Source organism: Ursus maritimus, unplaced genomic scaffold (genome assembly GCF_017311325.1).
Source record: "Ursus maritimus isolate PB19 unplaced genomic scaffold, ASM1731132v1 scaffold_25, whole genome shotgun sequence".
Taxonomy (NCBI): Eukaryota; Metazoa; Chordata; class Mammalia; order Carnivora; family Ursidae; genus Ursus; species Ursus maritimus.
The window spans coordinates 14,017,377-14,035,714 of NW_024425008.1; the positions used below are offsets into that span (position 1 = coordinate 14,017,377).

Consider the following 18,338-nt stretch of genomic DNA (forward strand, 5'->3'; position numbering starts at 1 on the left):
AAGGAGTTAATGAAAAATTTTATACATTTATGATTTGAAAGCTCATTAAACTTCTGAAAATCTAGAAATATAATAAACTCACTGCATTTTTTTTTCTGATTGCAGTTTATTTGTCTGGAAATGTGTACATATGCCTCACTGAAAGATATGGATGCTGAGAAGACGCTATATAAATTTAACAGCCTTGAGAGACCGGAATTACAGAAGAGGAAAAACAAACAAACAAAAAAACAAAAAACAGAACCAAACCTTGCATGGGCAAGTGGTGCTAACTTAGGATTGCAACAGGGATAAATGCCCAGAGTCATCCAAACAGAAGACAGATAAGTTCAAAATATTTGCTGTTTGCACTGGATAACTGTCCATAATCCATACACTGCCAATTACTTTAAAAGAAAGGATCGAATAAATACTCAGTGAAAGCCAGCCCCCCATTTTGGGGGAGTGTGCAAACTTAGCAGACCTGCTAGGGAGGCTTAGGGGACAGCACTTCTCAAAAAACAAAACCTTAAAAACCCAAGTTGCTTAGTTTTCATCCTCTCTTTAGCAAAACTTTTTCTTTTTTTAGAATTTATATTTTATTTTCAAGGTTCATTATTTAATGACTTATTTTATCCTTGTGTTTACATAAGGAAAGGAAACACACCATCACCCTAAAGGATCACATTTTTTAAAAGGCAAACATTACTTTCCCTAGGGAAACACACGCAAGCTTTACTGGAGAAGATAATGCTACTTAAGCATCAGTAAACCTCTTTTTATCAAGGACATTTTTCTCCTGGCAGTTCTACATTGAGGAACAAATCCACAGTTAGTAGTATTTGATCGCTACATTTTCATTTTTGAGTTGTCGACCCTTTTCTGTTCAGAAGTCATCTGTATAAGCTGAAAAATTAAGACATGATTATAGCCTCATTAATGAAAAAGTAGTCTGACAAACAGTCCTTTCCAGTGGTGTGCAGGGTAAGGTCTTACTTAGACAGCAGTAGTATTTAACTGGGAGAGCATACCGAATAAAGATGTAGCGTAACAGAAAATACTCGTTTAACACATAGACTGAAGTGTTCAAGGTCCCATTTACGAAGTTAAACAATTTAGTAGCTCTTGAAAAAAATTTTATAGCTTTTTTTTCTACTGGAAAAATTTATTAATTAGATGTATGCCACCCCATAGGCTGACTTCCAAAAGGAATGAATACAGGTCCACTTGTAAAACTTATCCATTAAAATTCCTTTTTGGTGGATTAGGGCTTAACTCTTAGATATTTATCCCTATTCACTTAAATGCTGCCAAAGATAAGTACTTGCCATTCAGGAATTTGCTGTTTAGCCTGTCTGTAGTTTCCTGAAGATTGGAGATTATGTAGATTGCTATTGAAAAATATATTTTTCTAAGTGTGAAAAAGTTTAAGATGCTCTATTGGTCCTATGAATTTTTATTTTAATGTGTTAATTATCTTTGTAGCATAATAGACCCCTTCAGGTTTCTGGAAATCTCAGTTTGGTTTGACCAGACATGAAAATTCCTGATACCTATTTTGTATGCCCAACACCTTGTAAATACTGAAAACAGAAAATGGCTGGACTGTACCGCAGAAAGCCTAACCAGTGATTGAACATAGTTTTAAGCTCCAAAGAGTAGCTGTGTCTGAAGGACTGATTAAGGCATTTAGAAGCTTGAAACGGATCATATTCACATCAGTGGATTCTCCTAAATTAAGCCAACTTTTAGAATATACTAACATGAAATTTCTATTCATGTATATTATAAAGAGCCAGTCAATAAATTAAAGAAATTCCCCTGTACCACCCCTCCATCTTTGAGCCTGTTGCAATTTCAAATTTTGCTTCTGAGCCAAAGCTTTCCAGCTTCTGGCTAAAGAGAAATTCCATTTCTAGTAAAGTACATGTAGAAACGCTAATTATAGTTTTTGTTCACTGCATTTTTGTTCCTCCAAGCAGCCAGCCCGATAAGCCAGCCTTAATGACCGTTGTCAGTTTCACGACTAAAACCCGTTGATTTGAAGTAGTTCTCCCACCACCACCTTGTTTATTCCAGCCACCAATTAAGGGGAAGGTGAATAACCACAACAGGTTATGAAGATTCTGCCCTCTAGTTTTTTGCCCCAGAGAATTACTTTTGTGTGCAGTATTTGACTAAGCTCCTCAGTTTTTGTCACCTGAGACTTCCGGCGCCTTCGGTCCCGTTTCTGTACATAAACACATGCCAGAGCGCACCGTGCGCCTGCTGCCCTGCGCCACGCTTGTTCCCTCCTTGCTGCGATGCTTTCTGATGGTGGTTCATTTTAAACACCTGTTGGATAACTTGGTCTAGAGTCAACCTTAGCTTGCCCATAAACCACAGCAGGTGATAGGTAACAAACACTGCCTGGAAACACATTTAAGAGTTTAATAAGTGGCAAAAAATATCTGATTTTAGCATGTTACTGACTTGTAAAATGGCTGAACCAAACCACTAAGCCCTGTTTCCGTTCTTTGTAGTGGAATTATGAATGCCATTTATATAGTGATACTAAAAGTCTTCTAGAAATACAACTTAAGATGCTTTACATCTTTGCAGAAGAAATTTAAGTAGCACTGGAATGAACAAATGCCTTAAATTCAGAGGAGTCAGTCAACTTTTTAGAATGAAGCAGAAGGGTCATTTCACCCAAGCCTAACTCGTGAGCGCTCCGTGCTGTCCTGTGCACTGTCTTTCCTCTTTCAATGTTTCAAGTTGTTTCTTAGGAATGGGCACAGCGAAGTGCAACTTACAGATGGTTTAATAACTGGTTAACTCTTTCTTCTCCCAGTGGAAAAGCAGTGGCCACAAAACAGACTGCTGGTTTTATGCTCTTAAACATGGACTTTTTACACGTTTTGTTATCCCTCGGGTATATAAATAAGTCAATGAACTTTAATTTGGTCCTGAGAATGTTTGAGTCTTTAGCATTATTTTTTAGCGTTATTTTTTTCAAAAATTGCTGTACATCGTCTTTAAGATCAGTGATCTGTTGGTTATTTAATTCTAAAGCATCTGACACTTCTTGCCTTAACTATTTCAAAAACCACACACAGAAGACTGTATCAATACAGTAGTCGAAAAGTTTAGTCCTGTTTTGCAGTTTACCCATCTGATTTCTGTACTTGGTCATTTAAAATACACTATTTAAATCTAATTTTTACATTTAAAAAAATTTCTGTGGAGTTGTTTCTGAAAACTTTTTTTTTCAGAATGAGAATATGTATAGTTATAATCTTGTGAGTTTGAAATGTTTTCTGATATCTTCTGTATATATAGAGTTGTAAAAAAATTTTTTTGTATAATTTTGTGATAATGCGGCCCCAAAATATTTATTTAAAAAGTGTATGTTAAAGTAAATGAAAGCATTTTAAGGAGCTGTTTTTTTTTTTGCATCTGCCATTCCGTTTTTACCTGACCCATCCTAGCCCAGAAGGTAAGAACCATCTACCAAAACAACACTCAACCCAAGAAGCCTGTATTATCATGCTTTTCAACAAAATTCACTCAAAATTAAAAAGCAGGATTGAATGACTTCTTTTAGGCTGCCTCCACACTTTTGGCCACTCCTCTGTTTTCACAGTGGATAATCCTTGGGAAAAGTGAACGAAATTCAACTTTTTAGAATAAGGCTGCTCCTCTCACTAAACACATAGCGACACTGTAGTCCCAGAACTGACGATATCACCACGCTGTAAATGCTGATGCTTGAAATAGCAGTGTACAAACACGCCTCAAATGTTTTAATAGAATTTAGCTTTTCCCTAAATGGTCTTTTCATAGTCAAACAACAAAAAAATACCCAATGATAAAACCACTTAATAAACTTACAAACTTGAAAAATTAGGCAATAAACTTCATATTATGAAAGCAATATATTCCAAGTTTCAAAGGTTTGACAAGTTCTGCAGAGTATTTTCGCCAGTAGATGGAAACTCCACAATCTTCTGCGAAGTATGACTGTCATTCACTAAGTAAACAAAAAATTTTAATTAACTGCTTCATAGTCACATACATACCCAGCTAAGAAGAGTATCTTCACACAACGAATATTCTACAGATTTACAATGTAAATATCAGATTTAAGTAATTCAATTATATAAAAGCTACATAAAGATGACATGTATATAAAGACCACACTAAAGCTTTCTTCCAATGTTTTACATTACTAATGCCAAGAAAACTAATGTGATATTTGTAAGCAGTATATATTCAGGAGGTAAATCTGATCTGGAGATTATCTAGGTGAATAAGCAATCACTGGTAAAACGAAATTTGGAAACAAAATTTCCTAAGTACCCTGTGTAATTAAAAATCAAAGTGATCAAGAAGCCACATATTAGAAAAACTTTTACCTGGTTTGAGGTCGGATCCATTTCAAGGCATGTCGTGGCGGCACAGTAATGGTGGGATGATAAAATGTGCAGTCAGGTCTCGTACACTGAGTGTTAAATCTGCAGTGCTAAATACAAACCACAGTCTCAACATTTGCAAAAGCTAATACAGATAAAAACAAGGCCATTTGAGAGAAACATTTAATGGGGCAAGAAATACAGTCTAACAATATTTTAGTACTGAGACCTTGACAAATGACCTCCCCTCCCCACCCCAACACAAAATTCTAGTCCAAGGTTTCAAAAGGAACCTCGGTACACAATACAGACTTCTAATCACCCTGCACGTTGGCCCAACATCCCTTCTACCCATCGTGCCCTGGACACCCTCATCTATGCCCAGCTGCAGTTGGGGAAAGGGCAGCGTTTCACACGGTCTTCAGGCTTCCTACGTCAGAGAGACCATTCACTGAGCAGCTCAACAGGTGGACGCACACCAGTCTTGAGCACACAGAAAATGAAAACCATCAGCAGAGATTACTGGGCTTCATCAGCTCCGTTTCTGACACAAGGTGGGAGGAAACACACACAAAACCCCACCCACACGCTTAGGGGCAGAGAGGAATGGAAACTAAGCAAAGGGAACACTGACCTCTGTTTCAGACCACTTACCCTAAAGGACCAGATGTGGGCTGCTGCAACTACCAATCTCAAGGTCTTGAAGACCACAACATTAACTCTCACAAAAACAGAGACTGGGAGGCGGGAGGAGGCAGGGAAGACCACGGATGCACAAGATCGTCCATTTGCTAGTGCTCTTCCAGGCCTCAGAATTGAAAAGCTCTCACCAAATCGTTTTTGGGAAAGTGAAAACTCTTACTTTTGGATGATAGAAGGGACATTCCATTTTCTTACAAGCAGGGAAATAACGGCACAGCTGACTACTAGAAGGGGGTGCTGGTGCTGCAACTGCTGACAAGAAGGAGAACAAAGAATGATCAAATTTGGCAAAATAATCTAATGCAATCTACTGATGTTTTTATGAGAACCATTTTAAAAATACAAGATTTATATATTCATTAGATAAAACACTTTAAAGACTGGTTAGGTTAACGGATTCTGGCATGATAATTTCTAAACTATTCTTTTAAACTCCGTTTATAATCACAAAATGTCATTTTCCATTTTTTACCTAAGTGTAGTAGTGCGCAACGTCACTAACCTGGTTTTGGAGGCAGTACTGGAATTCTTCTACTCATATGAGTGAAGGGACAATCTGGTTTAGTACATTTTGCATCATATTTACAATTTGGATGAACAAACAAACATTTTTCAGCAAATTTACAATTGGGGAAGGCTCTATAAAACAAAAACATTATTCACATTTAATCTTCTCAATGCATTATTAGTGTTTTTGTAGAGAGACTCCTTATACTCCATCACTACTTGTTTTGAGAAACACAGAATAGAAAAAAAGGAAACTCAATTTTTTCGTAAACTAACCTCTATGCCCAATGTGGGGCTTGAACTCAGAACCCAGAAATCAGGAGTCGCATGCTCTACCCACTGAGCCAGCCAGGTGCCCCAGTAAATTCGATTTTTAAATGAGGCCAGATGTGGGATGCCTGCATGGCTCAGTTGGTTAAGCATCTGCCTTCAGCTCAGTTCATGATCCCAGAGTCCTGGGATCAAGCCTGTGTCGGGCTCCCGCTCAGCGGGGAGTCTACTGCATTCTCTCCCCTTCCCCATTTGTGCTCTTTCTCAAATGAATAAATAAAAAGTCTTTTAAAAAGATGATTAAAAAAAAAATGAGACCAGATTTCAAAAAAGGACACAGTAGTCTATTCCGAAGCCTAAGGTAGTAACATTTTCAACTCAAGCCAGGACCATGAAAGACACAAGGATTTTTTGTGTTAAGAATCATACCACTTCTTCTGTAAGATCTATGTTTGCAATATTTTATGAAGTGAACTCAACATACGAGCATAATATATGTGGCAAGGCACCACTCCAGAAGCCTCCTTCTGTGGTCTCCCTCCATGTACATCCATATTATTCTCACATCCAAACTTCCTTAAAGAAGTCAAAACATGGAGATTTCACCTCTAAGAAATACATATATATGTGTGTGTGTATTTTTTTTTTTTATCTAAAAGCCACCTCTCAAAGGTCATGCCATTGAACCAGCCAACTGGTAAGGAAAAATTACACCCAAGTCCAAAATGTTTTGTCATGACCTGTAACTAATTTTGTCCCCAGTACCTTGGAAGTTTTGGGTATCTACATGAACACAATGCATTCAAACCAGGACAGAATGCACCTGAATGTACAGAAGCCTTCTCCTATCTCTCCACTCCCCCAAACACACACACAGGTATTGCACAAGGATGCTATTCTGGGAGGGCAATGGTTAAGTGTCATTGCATTTAGTTATACAAGTCAAACTTGTCCACAGAAAAGAAAAACAGAATAAGCTCTAAGACCTAGAAATTAACCTGAAAATCAGAATCAGCTTGCTGCTACTCACTTGCAAGGTGAAACAGGATGATGGTAAGCACACTCATCCCCATTTTTACAGGCAGGCCAGTACTTGCAACGCTCCAAAAGTTTTTCTGGTTTCTGGACCACACTCAGTTCACTCACCTCAGCTAGAAAGGGGAAAAAATTAAAAGTTTCTCATTAATTATGATCAATTCAGTACATAGCACCTTTAATACATTTCCCTCAAACCTCACTCTTAAAATCTTATGTTCTTCCATGTCTGTGATCATACAAAATAAACGAGTCTAATATTCTGGTTAACACAGGTAAGAGGCTGCTAGAAAAGGTCACCAGGAAGCAGACTGCAGTTCTCACTGTGAAAAGCAAACCAGACAGGGACGCTGCAACTAAAGCCAAAGTTCTCACCCAAACCCCAATGCTAATTATTTCAGAACTGAATTAAAATATGAGGGGTGAATAGATGTCCAAGTAGGGAGCCAATGAAATGAAACGAAAACTGCAAACACAAGGTGAAAAAGAATGTGAACTAGGGCGCCTGGGTGGCTTGGTCAGTTAAACCTCTGACTTTGGCTCAGGTCATGATCTTGGGGTCCTGGGATCAAGCCTAGCAGGGAGTCGGCTTGAGGATTCTCTCTCCCTCTCCGTCTGCCCCTGAGCCTCCTCATGCTCTCTCAAATAAATCAATCTTAAAAACAACAACAGAGAATGTGAATTCTCATGTTCAGACATTATGAATGGTTCATACACAAAAGTGCTCCCACTCACGGAGGTATACACGGTTAGTTCTAAGTCCAGGTGATAAAAACTCACATCAATGTGAAGGAAAGGTTTTTGCTTAAAATGGGTCACAAATGCCATTACCTACAGGGGCCTGCTAGATGGCCCAGCAGTGAGCCTGGCTGGGTGTAAGATGATCAGAGGCAGACAGCCTTGGTGTGGAGGAAACAAAGGTAGGTAAGAGCAACCAGGAGAGCAAGTGCTTGCACCATCCACAGGGCTCACTGCCTGCCACTCCCTCTCGAGGTCGTGTCCAATGACAATGTCAATTACTACGGTGTGGGAAAGTGGGCCTCATGCAGCCAGATTGTCTCCTGATTCAGGGAAAGCCAAAAACCTTTTTATATGACATACAAAGTTTAAATAAGGGCAACTAATGCACATTTAAAACATAAAAAAGCCAAATAAATTCACACCCAAAGGCCATAATGACCTGCCAACTTCTGGACCAAGACATCCTAGCTTAAAAAGAAAAAAAAAAAAAAAGCATCATGGGTGTTACAAATTAGGGTTCACATTCATAATTATAAAAGCAAATATTATTTCAACCACATTGCTCTAGTCCTCTTGCCTGAGATCAGGCAGTTCAAATTTGGCCCTGTAATTTAGCTGAGCTAGACACTTTGGGCAAGTCTTACCTAGTACCTCAACTTCAGTTTCCTTATCTATGCAAAAACAAAATAATGTCTTCCTGAAGAGTTTTATAATTGAATGGAAACAAAAATACCAAGTAGGTGACCAATCAAAACCTAACAGCGCAACAGCTGGTATTCTGAGAACTTACTGATCCAGTGACCCAATCTCAGTTTTCATTACAGGAGAACAAGGCACACAAATCCAGTCCTGGAGCCCAGACAGGAGGACCATCAAAGGGCTACTACAAAACTATGCCAGGGGCACCTGGGTGGCTCAGTCGTTAAGTGTCTGCCTTCGGCTCAGGTCATGATTCCAGGATCCTGCGATCAAGCCCCGCCCTGGGCTCCCTGCTTGGTGGGGAGTCCACTTCTGCCTCTGTCCCTCCCCTCCGCACATGCTCTCTCTGGCTCTCTCTCTCAAATAAAATCTTAAAAAAAAAAAAAAAAAAAAAACCCACAACTACATCAATATATAGTTTTCCATGCTACTTTTAAAATAGTAAAAGTCACTGTTTAGCTCCAGGATATAAAGGTATCCTTAGTCTCCAATAAAATCTCGCATGGCTGGAAAGAGCAGTTTTCTCCAATTTTGTTTCTGGTACCCTGCCTGCAGAAATGTGTCTTACCCTCCTCCTAAAGAACATACGTTAGACTACGGTATATACATGGGAACGCAGGCCAAATGAAAGAAGTTAACAGAATACCCAAGAGCACACTGGCTAGAAAATGAAGCAGTTCGATACTCATGGGCAGTATTAAAGTATTTAAATACAAGGAAACATTATCTTCCGAACGGAAAGGTTAGGTCATATATACAGAGGTCCTGATTCTGGTTTTCCCCAACATTAACTTCATAAGCCATTAAAACTTTTCCTGTTTACGTTTTAAGATTAGGCAAATTCACTTTTTATTGCAAGCTATAAAGCCTGTGCTGCCATTCAATGGGCGGGGGAGGATGGGGGTGCTAATGACAGCATCCCTGCAACACTGGACAAACAGCCAGCAAAAGCAATCATTAAGTTTCAAATTCCCTGCTTGGAAGGGAAGAGCAACAATGCCCAGAGCCTCTCTGTGACTATTATTTTGCTCTCGGGCCTCACTTACTTTCTAACCACTACAAAGCTTCATCCCTGAGAAGCAGTGAAAACAGTGAGTCCCAGGTCAAAGCCATGGTACCGGAGGCTCCAGAAGGGGCACGGCACTCGTGAAACCAAGGCAAGAAGTCTAGCGTGTTTAGGGGCCACTGCTAGGACACATACACCAACAAAGCCTAACACGGACATCTACATTTAAACAAAATTAGACCCTTTTTCTCTCATCTGAGACAAAATATACAGGGTCAAGCAATCTGTACTGCATGACTATGGCAGTTCTTAACCACCTCTGCTACCATTTAAAATTTTTTCTTCCTTTGGATAGGGTCAGACTTTCAACTCCCTCCACCAATCAAAACTAGGACATTACGTTATTGACTAGACCAAAAAACTATTCAGTTCAACATCGGGATCTCCTCACTCCTATCTCCCTCTAAAAGCTATTATATTTTAAGTGACTGAAAAAGGTACTGAATACATCTTCATGTCTTTGCCAAGAGGATTAACTTGGAAAAATATTCAGACCCATTACTGTTTTTTCTTCAATACTATTCATTTCTAAGTTTCAGTAATTGTCTCCCCTCCCAATAAAGGTGTTTCTAAACATTTTACAAGATACAAGGAACATGACTACCACTCTTGGTCACAAATGAAAACCTCGAGCAGTATGTACACCTGACACCAGCGGGCCCAGGGAGAGAACAGCCAGTAATAACGATTCATCTGCCTAAAAGGAGGCTGTTATCCAAACAGTTCATCTCGCTTCTACTAAATACTAAGCTTCGATATTAATTAATTTAAAAGTAAGGCTTTGCTAAACTTCTAAGCAGTATCTTGATAGATTGAGAAACTCCTTTCAAGGGAATTTCACTGAGTTATAAATAGAATCAAAATCCAAATTCATTTTTCTGTCAAGTTAATTGTAAGAGGCTATTACTGTTACAACAAAGAGAAAGTAACAAGTATAGTTTCTACAGGAACAAAGGAAACAAGGTAGCAAGAACGCTGGCTGATCCTGTCACAAGCACAGGTTAAGAGGTACTTTGGCTCTCAAGGCTGAGTCCCATGGCAGCAGGACAGTCTCAGCTGGCACTTGTTGTTTTGTCTGAGAGAAGAAAAAAGGCTGCTACTGAATTACGAGTAAGAGCAAGGCCTCCAACCAATATTCATTCCGGGTAGAGAGACCAGTCCCAGATTTCCTGCACAAGGACAGCACCCTGGAGAGGGAAAATCTGAGCTCTCAACACACCATGTGAAAAGCTACCATTTGGCTCATCGAGCTGCCTGCTCATCAACTGCAAGGGCTGTGGGCGGAGGAGGCCTCTGAGTCCCTTGTTTGAGGCTGCAGTTTGGGTTACAGGTTTCACTCCTTCAAAGCACATGTCCTCCTCTTGATCTGACATGTATCCTGGGGGGCTGGGGACACCATCCAGCGTCACTATAAACTTGGGACTTGCAGGTTTATCTGGTGGTACAAGATCTCTGCCAGACAGATAGAAAATACCATAGAATTAGGGAAACAAACACAAAACGCTGAGCCTCCTACCGTGCTCTTCAGCAGAACTATCGCTCCCTTACTTGGAGGTGGTCTCTTCAGTAGAAAAAAACCAAACAAACTCGGTAGGACTTCCAGGTACGGCCCTGGTGGCTTCCGCTAAGGCACCATGGCTACGGCCACTTGCTGCAGCGGCATCGCCAGCAACCCCCCAGGCTGCACTAAGGACAATCTCCCCTCCACCCTGAACATCATCATCCATTTGATCTTCATAGGGTCACATGGCAATAAACTGAAAAATCAGCATCTATGCTCTGAACACATGGCCAGCAGTTCTACGTTTACACTGAGGTTATCATCTGTACGTTTGCTCCTTTATAGACTATTAGTCCATTGTCTAAGGGAAGAATACCCCAACGTGATCTGCTAACTCTCTGTGCAGAGACTTCCTGATTTTGATCACCTGGCTTTTAAATTTCATCTCCTGGATGTGCTTAAAGGAAAGAATCTTATTTGCAGAGCTAAATCATACATGGACTTATTTGTAGGTTAACAGATTTCTGAACAAGAAAGATGAACTGGAATTTTTGAAAACTGAATTTGGCTTACTATTTATTCCTGGCCTAACGACTGACTCAATAAAAGCACTCTACACTGGGGGCTCGGATGGGGCGGAGGGAAGCTGGGAACTACTGATTAACCTGCACTCTCTAATCAACACAAAAAAGCTACACAAGAAAAAGAAACCATCTACCGTGTCTGCATAAGGTGTCCTGAAAGTACCCGAAGGGTATCTGCAGTCTTCATCCCCGACTCTTGGTTTGGTGCCACTACTATTTCCTCAGACAGCTTTGGCTTCTTCAGAATAAATGATCTTGTGTCTGCATGGACCATGGATTCCATGTCATAGTAATCTGAGCCAAAAAAATTGGCCATAAATGTTTACTTTTGAATATACCTTGCATTCCCAACATCACACACGTGAGAAGAATGTCAATCTTTTATATATTTGTAATTACAAAAGAAAATCACAACGGTTCTACCCAGGAATAGCGCTGCAATTCTGTGCCAAACACCTTTACAAGGACGTATTGCTTTCCTCTTAACAGCCCATTACCTAGGCCTTCTAATCAGTACTCCCTGTCTACAGTACAGAAAGGTTCTTATGCGAGGCATCTAATGAACAAAATAAACTTACTCTAAGTACAATGTCTTCTAAAAATATAAAGAAAAATCCTCATATTCCCTCAACTATGATACGAAGGCTACTTAAAAATTTTTCTAAAATGTTTTGTTCACTTTGCACAATACCACTGAGAGAGAACACATCCTGATGAAAAGAATTCACAGGCAATTTTCTGCCTGGTAGTACCGAGAAGACTATATTGGAAAGGAATTTTAAGATGAATGGGCATTAAAAAAACAAAAAAACCAAAAAAAACCCACCGACCTTCAGTGCAAACAACCACAGCTCATGCCATCTATAATATGCTTCTCAACCCTGACTACTTCATAAAATATGCCAAGAGCCCAGAGTGGAGACGGTTGACCTATCGATATGCCATCAATGGACAGAAGTTAATGAGCTGCACTTCTCTTAAGGTTAATAGGCAAATAAGAGCCCAAAATCCACAGGATGTCCATTCATGTTCATTCAACTGAACATCAAGCCAATAACCTGAGAACTGAACACTGTGCTAGGTACACAAAGAATAAAAAAATAGAAAAATAGATGTACACACAATTTCAGAACAGCGTACCCTAAAAGCTAATCCTAAAGGAGTAAGAACAAGGTTTTTGGTAGAATACAGGAAACCTACTCCAGCTGGGGAATCAAGACAAAGCCTACAGACATGGACATTTGAAGCAGATGTTAAAGAAATGAGCAGGAATAACAAGGGGGGAGCGAGGAGCTGACAATAAACAGAGCATGGAAGGCAGAGGAAACCGCACGGAAAAAGGCAGAGGCTTTCACGAGACACAAGGAATCTAAGACCTGCTGAGAAACGTGGTGTGGCTGGAGGGCTGTGTGCAGGGTGGGCTGAGTGGCCGGGAAGAATGAGGCATAAAGGATCTTGTAAGTGTCGCTGAGTTTGGATTCTGATCTAGAAGTCATCAAGGATCAAAAGAGGTTTCTAAGGAGGGAAATGACATGATCAAAGGTAGTATTAAGAACAGACCGCAGTCCTAGAGCTCAGTTACTAGGCTGTTGCCCAGGAGAGACAGTGAGGCTCCGAATTAAAAGATTCTCAACCTTTGTCCTATTCGAACCCACACACGAGGGGAGAAGACACACTGCACACACTTCAGCAGCACTGGCTCTTACAGCAGCTGCATGTTCAACTCCATTCGTCGGAATGAAGCGGAGCTGCCGTCCCCTGCCAGGACTAGAGAGGGTAAAGAGGCAGATGGAGGAGAACGGAAGAGAAATTGGATCCAGGAAACAGAGGACAGGAGAAAGAGATTTAAAAGGAGGCAGGATAAATGTCAGTTTTAGATTTATTTAGTCTGAAGTCTTTGTGGGGCTCTCAGATGTTTAGAAGTTGAAATAAGAGGAGAGAGAAATAAAGAGAAGCAGCATTCCAACTGAAGGTAAGAGCAGCGCTGAATCAAAGCGCACAAGTTCAGCACTGCCCTCTCGAAGGGAGCCTGAGGAGACTTCCCTCCTACGTTACAGGAGACCAACATGCAAACCCGCTGTTCTTCAGTGATTCACAGACGGTTCCCAGTTAGCAAAGGTAGAGTGCAGAATTTAGTGCAAGGCTGCTGCCCTCCTTCTCACCACCCTGCCCTTTTCGAGGCAAAGCAGTTCTACCAGTTTGCATCTTGGGAGAATATAAAAGAGATGAAAATCATGCTAAGGGTAGGACACACGATAAAATGAACACTTTAAGGAGTAGTACAGGAGAAGAGGAGGTGATAAAGGAGAATGACATGGAATTAGTAGAAGAACAGAGATCGTGAAGTCCTTCCAGAGCCGTGGAAGCCAAAGACTTAAGAAAACATGGGAACGACATGTCGCATACTACAGAGTTTAGAAAAGTGGGCACTGAAAACAGATTTTCATTCCACAAAAGCCACTAGTCACCTCTGCAAGGTTCAACGTTATCATCTGGGTCAAAGAGAAGCAGACAGATGCGAGAGTTAGTAACATCTTCTGGGTACAGACCATAGGCTGAACCCATGCATTTGGTTTCCTTCTAAAACCCCATGCAAATGTTAACAAAGGTTAATTGAAACAAACTCACAAAGAAAACGACTGTAAAAGGAGACATCCACGTTTTGAAAGTGAAAAACTAAGACCTTCAAAAGCTGAGTCTGAAGCCAATAATGAAATAATTCAATGTGAATCCCCAGATTCTCCAAGGGCTGAGTAACCGGCAGCACAGGGGACTTTGGGAAGACAAAGCGTGTTCAAGTGTCCACTCCAGAAGCAGCTATGTCTTCCTCAACTAGGAATCTGTTTTCTTCATTTCTGATCCCTACCATACCTGTTCCCTTACTTCTACATTCAAGTTTTTTGGAATAATTGGAGACATGCTTTCCCATTGGTCAATGTTGGAGAGGCCTATAAATGAAGCATCATGGTCTCTGACAGAAAAGTGCTATAATGAAATAAGCTAAATGGATACTACTAAAATTTTTTAAAGCATTTAGTTTTCTGATAACCTCTATTTTCTTCCTTGGAGAAGAGTGGAGCTTAAGACTCTTGAAAAGGTCAAAACAGAGTCTCTCTGGACCAAGGGATGCCAGCCACATTGAAAGAAGTACCATTCTGAAAACAGGGAGGGGGTATTAAGCAAATATCACATAGTAATTCAAGCTGAGGTGCCTCCCGCAGCCCCTTTTCCTCACTTAGCTCCCAGAACGCTGGCAGCCAATCCACTACTTTGAAAGACCTTTCTTTGGAGAACCTAACCAGTCCAAGAGGAAAAGCCTGGACGGTGACCTCAGGGTACCCCTAAATTAGACAGACAAGACAAATGACTCCCCACTGCAGGATCTATATTCAAATGTGAAGTCAAAAGCCCTCCACCCTGACTAATGAACCCAGAATGCCAATCAGCTTTTTGAGTGTCCCACTCATGAATAGAAGACAACCAAGGATCCTCAGACATCTGAGGAAAACCTGTCACAAAAGACAGCAATCAAAACAAACTTGGAGAAAATAAGACCAAGTAGGAAGGGGAAAATACCCAAAACTATCTTTAATATCTTCAGAGAGATAACAGGGTGTGTTGCATACATGAAACAATGTCAGCATGTGAAAAATAAAAGGAATATGAAACAAGAGGGCTCTCTCAGAAATAAAAACCATGACAGGAGGTAAGCAAAGAATGTAGCCACTCATAAGCCTCGTAGAACTAGATGCTTCAAACTGTATGTGCACCATGGAAAAAAAGAAAAATTAAAGGAAACAAAAGGAATGGGCAAGTGCCAATGAAGTGGACACAACATACACAGATCTTAGCTGCCAGACATTTTCAAAGAAAACACCCTTATGTGGAAAGCAGGATGGAAATATGGAGAGATGACAGGGCAAAATCAGGGATGGCGAGGATCTAAACACTTTGACAGACAGAAAGGAGAAGCTAGGAGAGAGGCAGAGACTAAAACGACAGGAGTTTGGGGGGCACTCTGGTGTTCATCAGCTGGGGAGGATCTGGAGTCTGGGTGGAAGATAACCCTGAGAGAGGACAAGTTCCTCTTTCTGAGACAGAGCTAGGTGGGGTAAGGGAATATACCTACTGACTATGGAGGCCTGACCAAAGGGGAAGAAGAGCCACAGGGAGGGGTCAAGGCACCAGAGATTTCAACAATAGGAGGTTTAGGGGAAACAGAAAGAAACAGGAGAAAAGAAGGTTTTGAATTTAAGATTGCAGGTGTCCAGTGACTCCCCCCATGCAGGCAGCAGACACTGACTGGGCACTGCGCATACCCCTGGCAGGGGCCAGGCACTGGAGAATACACAGATAAATAAGGCACCCGCCCCTGTCCTGAGGTAGCCCATGGCATATGTGTCTGTGCTAAGGGTGGGGAAGACAGGCAAACAATTAAGCTACGGGGGCTCTAAGAACAACTAGTTCTAGGTGTGGCCCTGGTGAGGAGATTCTGAAGTGAAATAAAAGGATAAGGTTGAACAGGCTACAGGACAGTAAAGCAGCTCAGGACATTGAAAAAGTAGGGGAGAAAGGAGAGCAGGGTAGGGATTTGAGCTGTCCCTAGAGCAGGGGAGTGACAGCCAAAAGATTGCTAGGGACTCCGGTAAAACAGCATCAAAGCAAGAAAGTTTTTGAATGAAACGAAAAATACAAACACCATAAAACATGAAGAAAATGCAGATCTTGTCTCCTGGCCCTAAAATATTTTCACAATCTAAATATAGCATCTTAGGGCAGGATCTAAGATACACAAGATACATTAAATGAGGTGTAAGAAATGGAAACAGCAACTAAAAATGCTAGATTACAATGAAAATTTAAGATTATTACCAACCTTGACTGATCTGTAGAGTTTCTGCCATTACTGGGTCAATTTGCAGTCGGGATAACAACTGCCTCTGTTGAGTTCCTAAAATAACAAATTTTTAAAACTTTACTAAGCTTAAAAAACAAACAATACCAGCATTATGTTTCCCAGAAATGAAGCCTGAAATAATCTTCCTGGGTTTTTAGCTGAAAATCTTAAAAATAATTTATTAGCTTTAACAATGCAATTTAATAATACTTACAGACAAAAGGTCTGTAAGACAAAAAACTGTACTCCGAGTTAAACCAAAAATGGCATTGTAGGACGTTCCTAGTTCTCCCTCTGTCCGGAAACCAATTTTCTTGGACTGGAGGTAAAGCCTGGGAATAAAGGTAAAAGGCTGGAAAAACCAGAAGGTGCTGCGTGGACCCAGAGCTTGAGCCATAACTGACAGGCGACAGCCAAGTGCAAGATGAAAATGAGAAACCTCTCCCTCCATCACCTGGGCTCTCATCATTACAACTCACCCCCCACCCCTAGAACTGCAAAAAACACAGAACTCTCTGATCATAGAATTCCCAAAAGACAAACTATAAGCTTAAACTGATACAAAGAAAACAATGAACAAGTATGACATTCAAGAGGTCTGGAGTCCATCCTTCATCAGCATGAAAACATCATCTGAGAGGAACATGGGTGGCTCAGTCAGTTAAGCGTCTGCCTTTGGCTCAGGTCAAGATCCCAGGATCCTGGGATTGAGCCCCACTGCACTGGGTTCCCTGCTCAGCAGGAAGCGTGCTTCTCCCCTCTCCCACTCCCCCTGCTTGTGTTCCCTCTCTCGCTGTCTCTTTCTGTCAAATAAATAAATAAAAATCTTTAAAAAAAATCTTCTCAATCTCCTGTAAGAAAAGATACTCAGCTACAGTAGTTATGATTTCTTAAACAAGTTCAGAATTTCCACAGTTACACTGCAAAATAAAACAAAGCAGTGACACAGAAATGATTTTCTCTATCTTCAATTTGAAGGCTGGGAGGCTGTCACACTTTCCCAAACCTCCCCCCCTCCACAGTGCTTATGAGATAGTAGGTACTCACTTGCAGATTTATTTAAGATTTTATTTATTTGAGAGAGGGGGAGAGAGAGAACAAAAGCAGGGAGAAGAGGCAAAGGGAGAGGGAGAAGCAGACTCCCCATTGAGCAGGGAGCTTGATGTGGGACCCGATCCCAGGACCCTGGGATCATGACCTGAGCTGAAGGCAGATGCTTATCTGACTGAGCCACCCAGGCGCCCCTCATTTGCAGATTTAAAACAAGTGTTATCAAATATAAATAAGTGTTATCAACAATGCATTAAAATAATTATTCACCATGATCAAGTGCCATTTATTCCAGGGATACAATGATGGTTCAATATGCACAAGTCAATCGACATGGCACACCAAATTAACAAAATAAAAGGCTAAGAATCATGATTCTCTCGATACGTGCAGAAAAAGCATTTGACAAAATTCACCATCCATTTATAATAAAAACTCTCAAAGTGGGTTTAGAGGGAGCATACCTCAACATAATAAAGGCCATATATAACAAACCCACAGCTAACACCATACTCATAACACCGTAAGATCAGGAACAAGACAAGGATGTTCACTCCCGCCACCTTTATTCAATATAGTACTGGAAGTTCTAGCCACAGCAATCAGGCAAGAAATAAAAGGCATCCAAATTGGAAAGGAAATTAAGAAATACAAAGAAACAAAAATAGATGACATATATTATATACACAAAACCCTAAGGACTCCACCAAAAAACTATTAGAAGAAATGAATTCAGTCAGGCTGCAGGACACAAAATTAAGATACAGAAATCTGTTGTGTTTCTGTCCACTACTAACAAAGTACCAGAAAGAGAAACTAAGAAAACAATCTCACTGATAGCTGCACCAAAAAGAAGAAAATATCTAGAAACACATTTAACCAAGGAGGTGAAGACCTACACTCTGAACCGTCA

General features: G+C 40.6%; 2 protein-coding genes across 12 annotated transcripts in view; one reads left to right on the forward strand and one right to left on the reverse strand.

Moving 5' to 3' along the window:
• Positions 1-3,354, forward strand: part of EML5 (EMAP like 5) — a 168,077-nt gene extending 164,723 nt beyond the window's left edge. For all 4 annotated transcript variants that reach the window (XM_040641561.1, XM_040641560.1, XM_040641559.1 and 1 more), the window contains one exon: positions 106-3,354. In XM_040641561.1, the coding sequence (XP_040497495.1) occupies positions 106-142 (37 nt within the window). In that variant the 3' untranslated portion in view covers positions 143-3,354. The remainder of the gene's footprint in view (positions 1-105) is intronic.
• Positions 3,355-3,881: 527 nt separating this feature from the next.
• The window catches only part of ZC3H14 (zinc finger CCCH-type containing 14), a 46,823-nt gene continuing 32,366 nt past the window's right edge, over positions 3,882-18,338 (reverse strand). For 2 of the 8 annotated variants that reach the window (XM_040641567.1, XM_040641563.1), the window contains 8 exons: positions 16,355-16,429; positions 11,613-11,772; positions 10,613-10,845; positions 6,883-7,003; positions 5,578-5,714; positions 5,236-5,327; positions 4,377-4,483; positions 3,882-3,991 (listed from right to left, as the gene is read on the reverse strand). In XM_040641567.1, coding sequence (XP_040497501.1) covers positions 3,985-3,991; positions 4,377-4,483; positions 5,236-5,327; positions 5,578-5,714; positions 6,883-7,003; positions 10,613-10,845; positions 11,613-11,772; positions 16,355-16,429 — 932 coding nt within the window. In that variant the 3' untranslated portion in view covers positions 3,882-3,984. The remainder of the gene's footprint in view (positions 3,992-4,376; positions 4,484-5,235; positions 5,328-5,577; positions 5,715-6,882; positions 7,004-10,612; positions 10,846-11,612; positions 11,773-16,354; positions 16,430-18,338) is intronic. The other 6 variants (XM_040641570.1, XM_040641568.1, XM_040641566.1 and 3 more) reach the window with 5 other exon arrangements.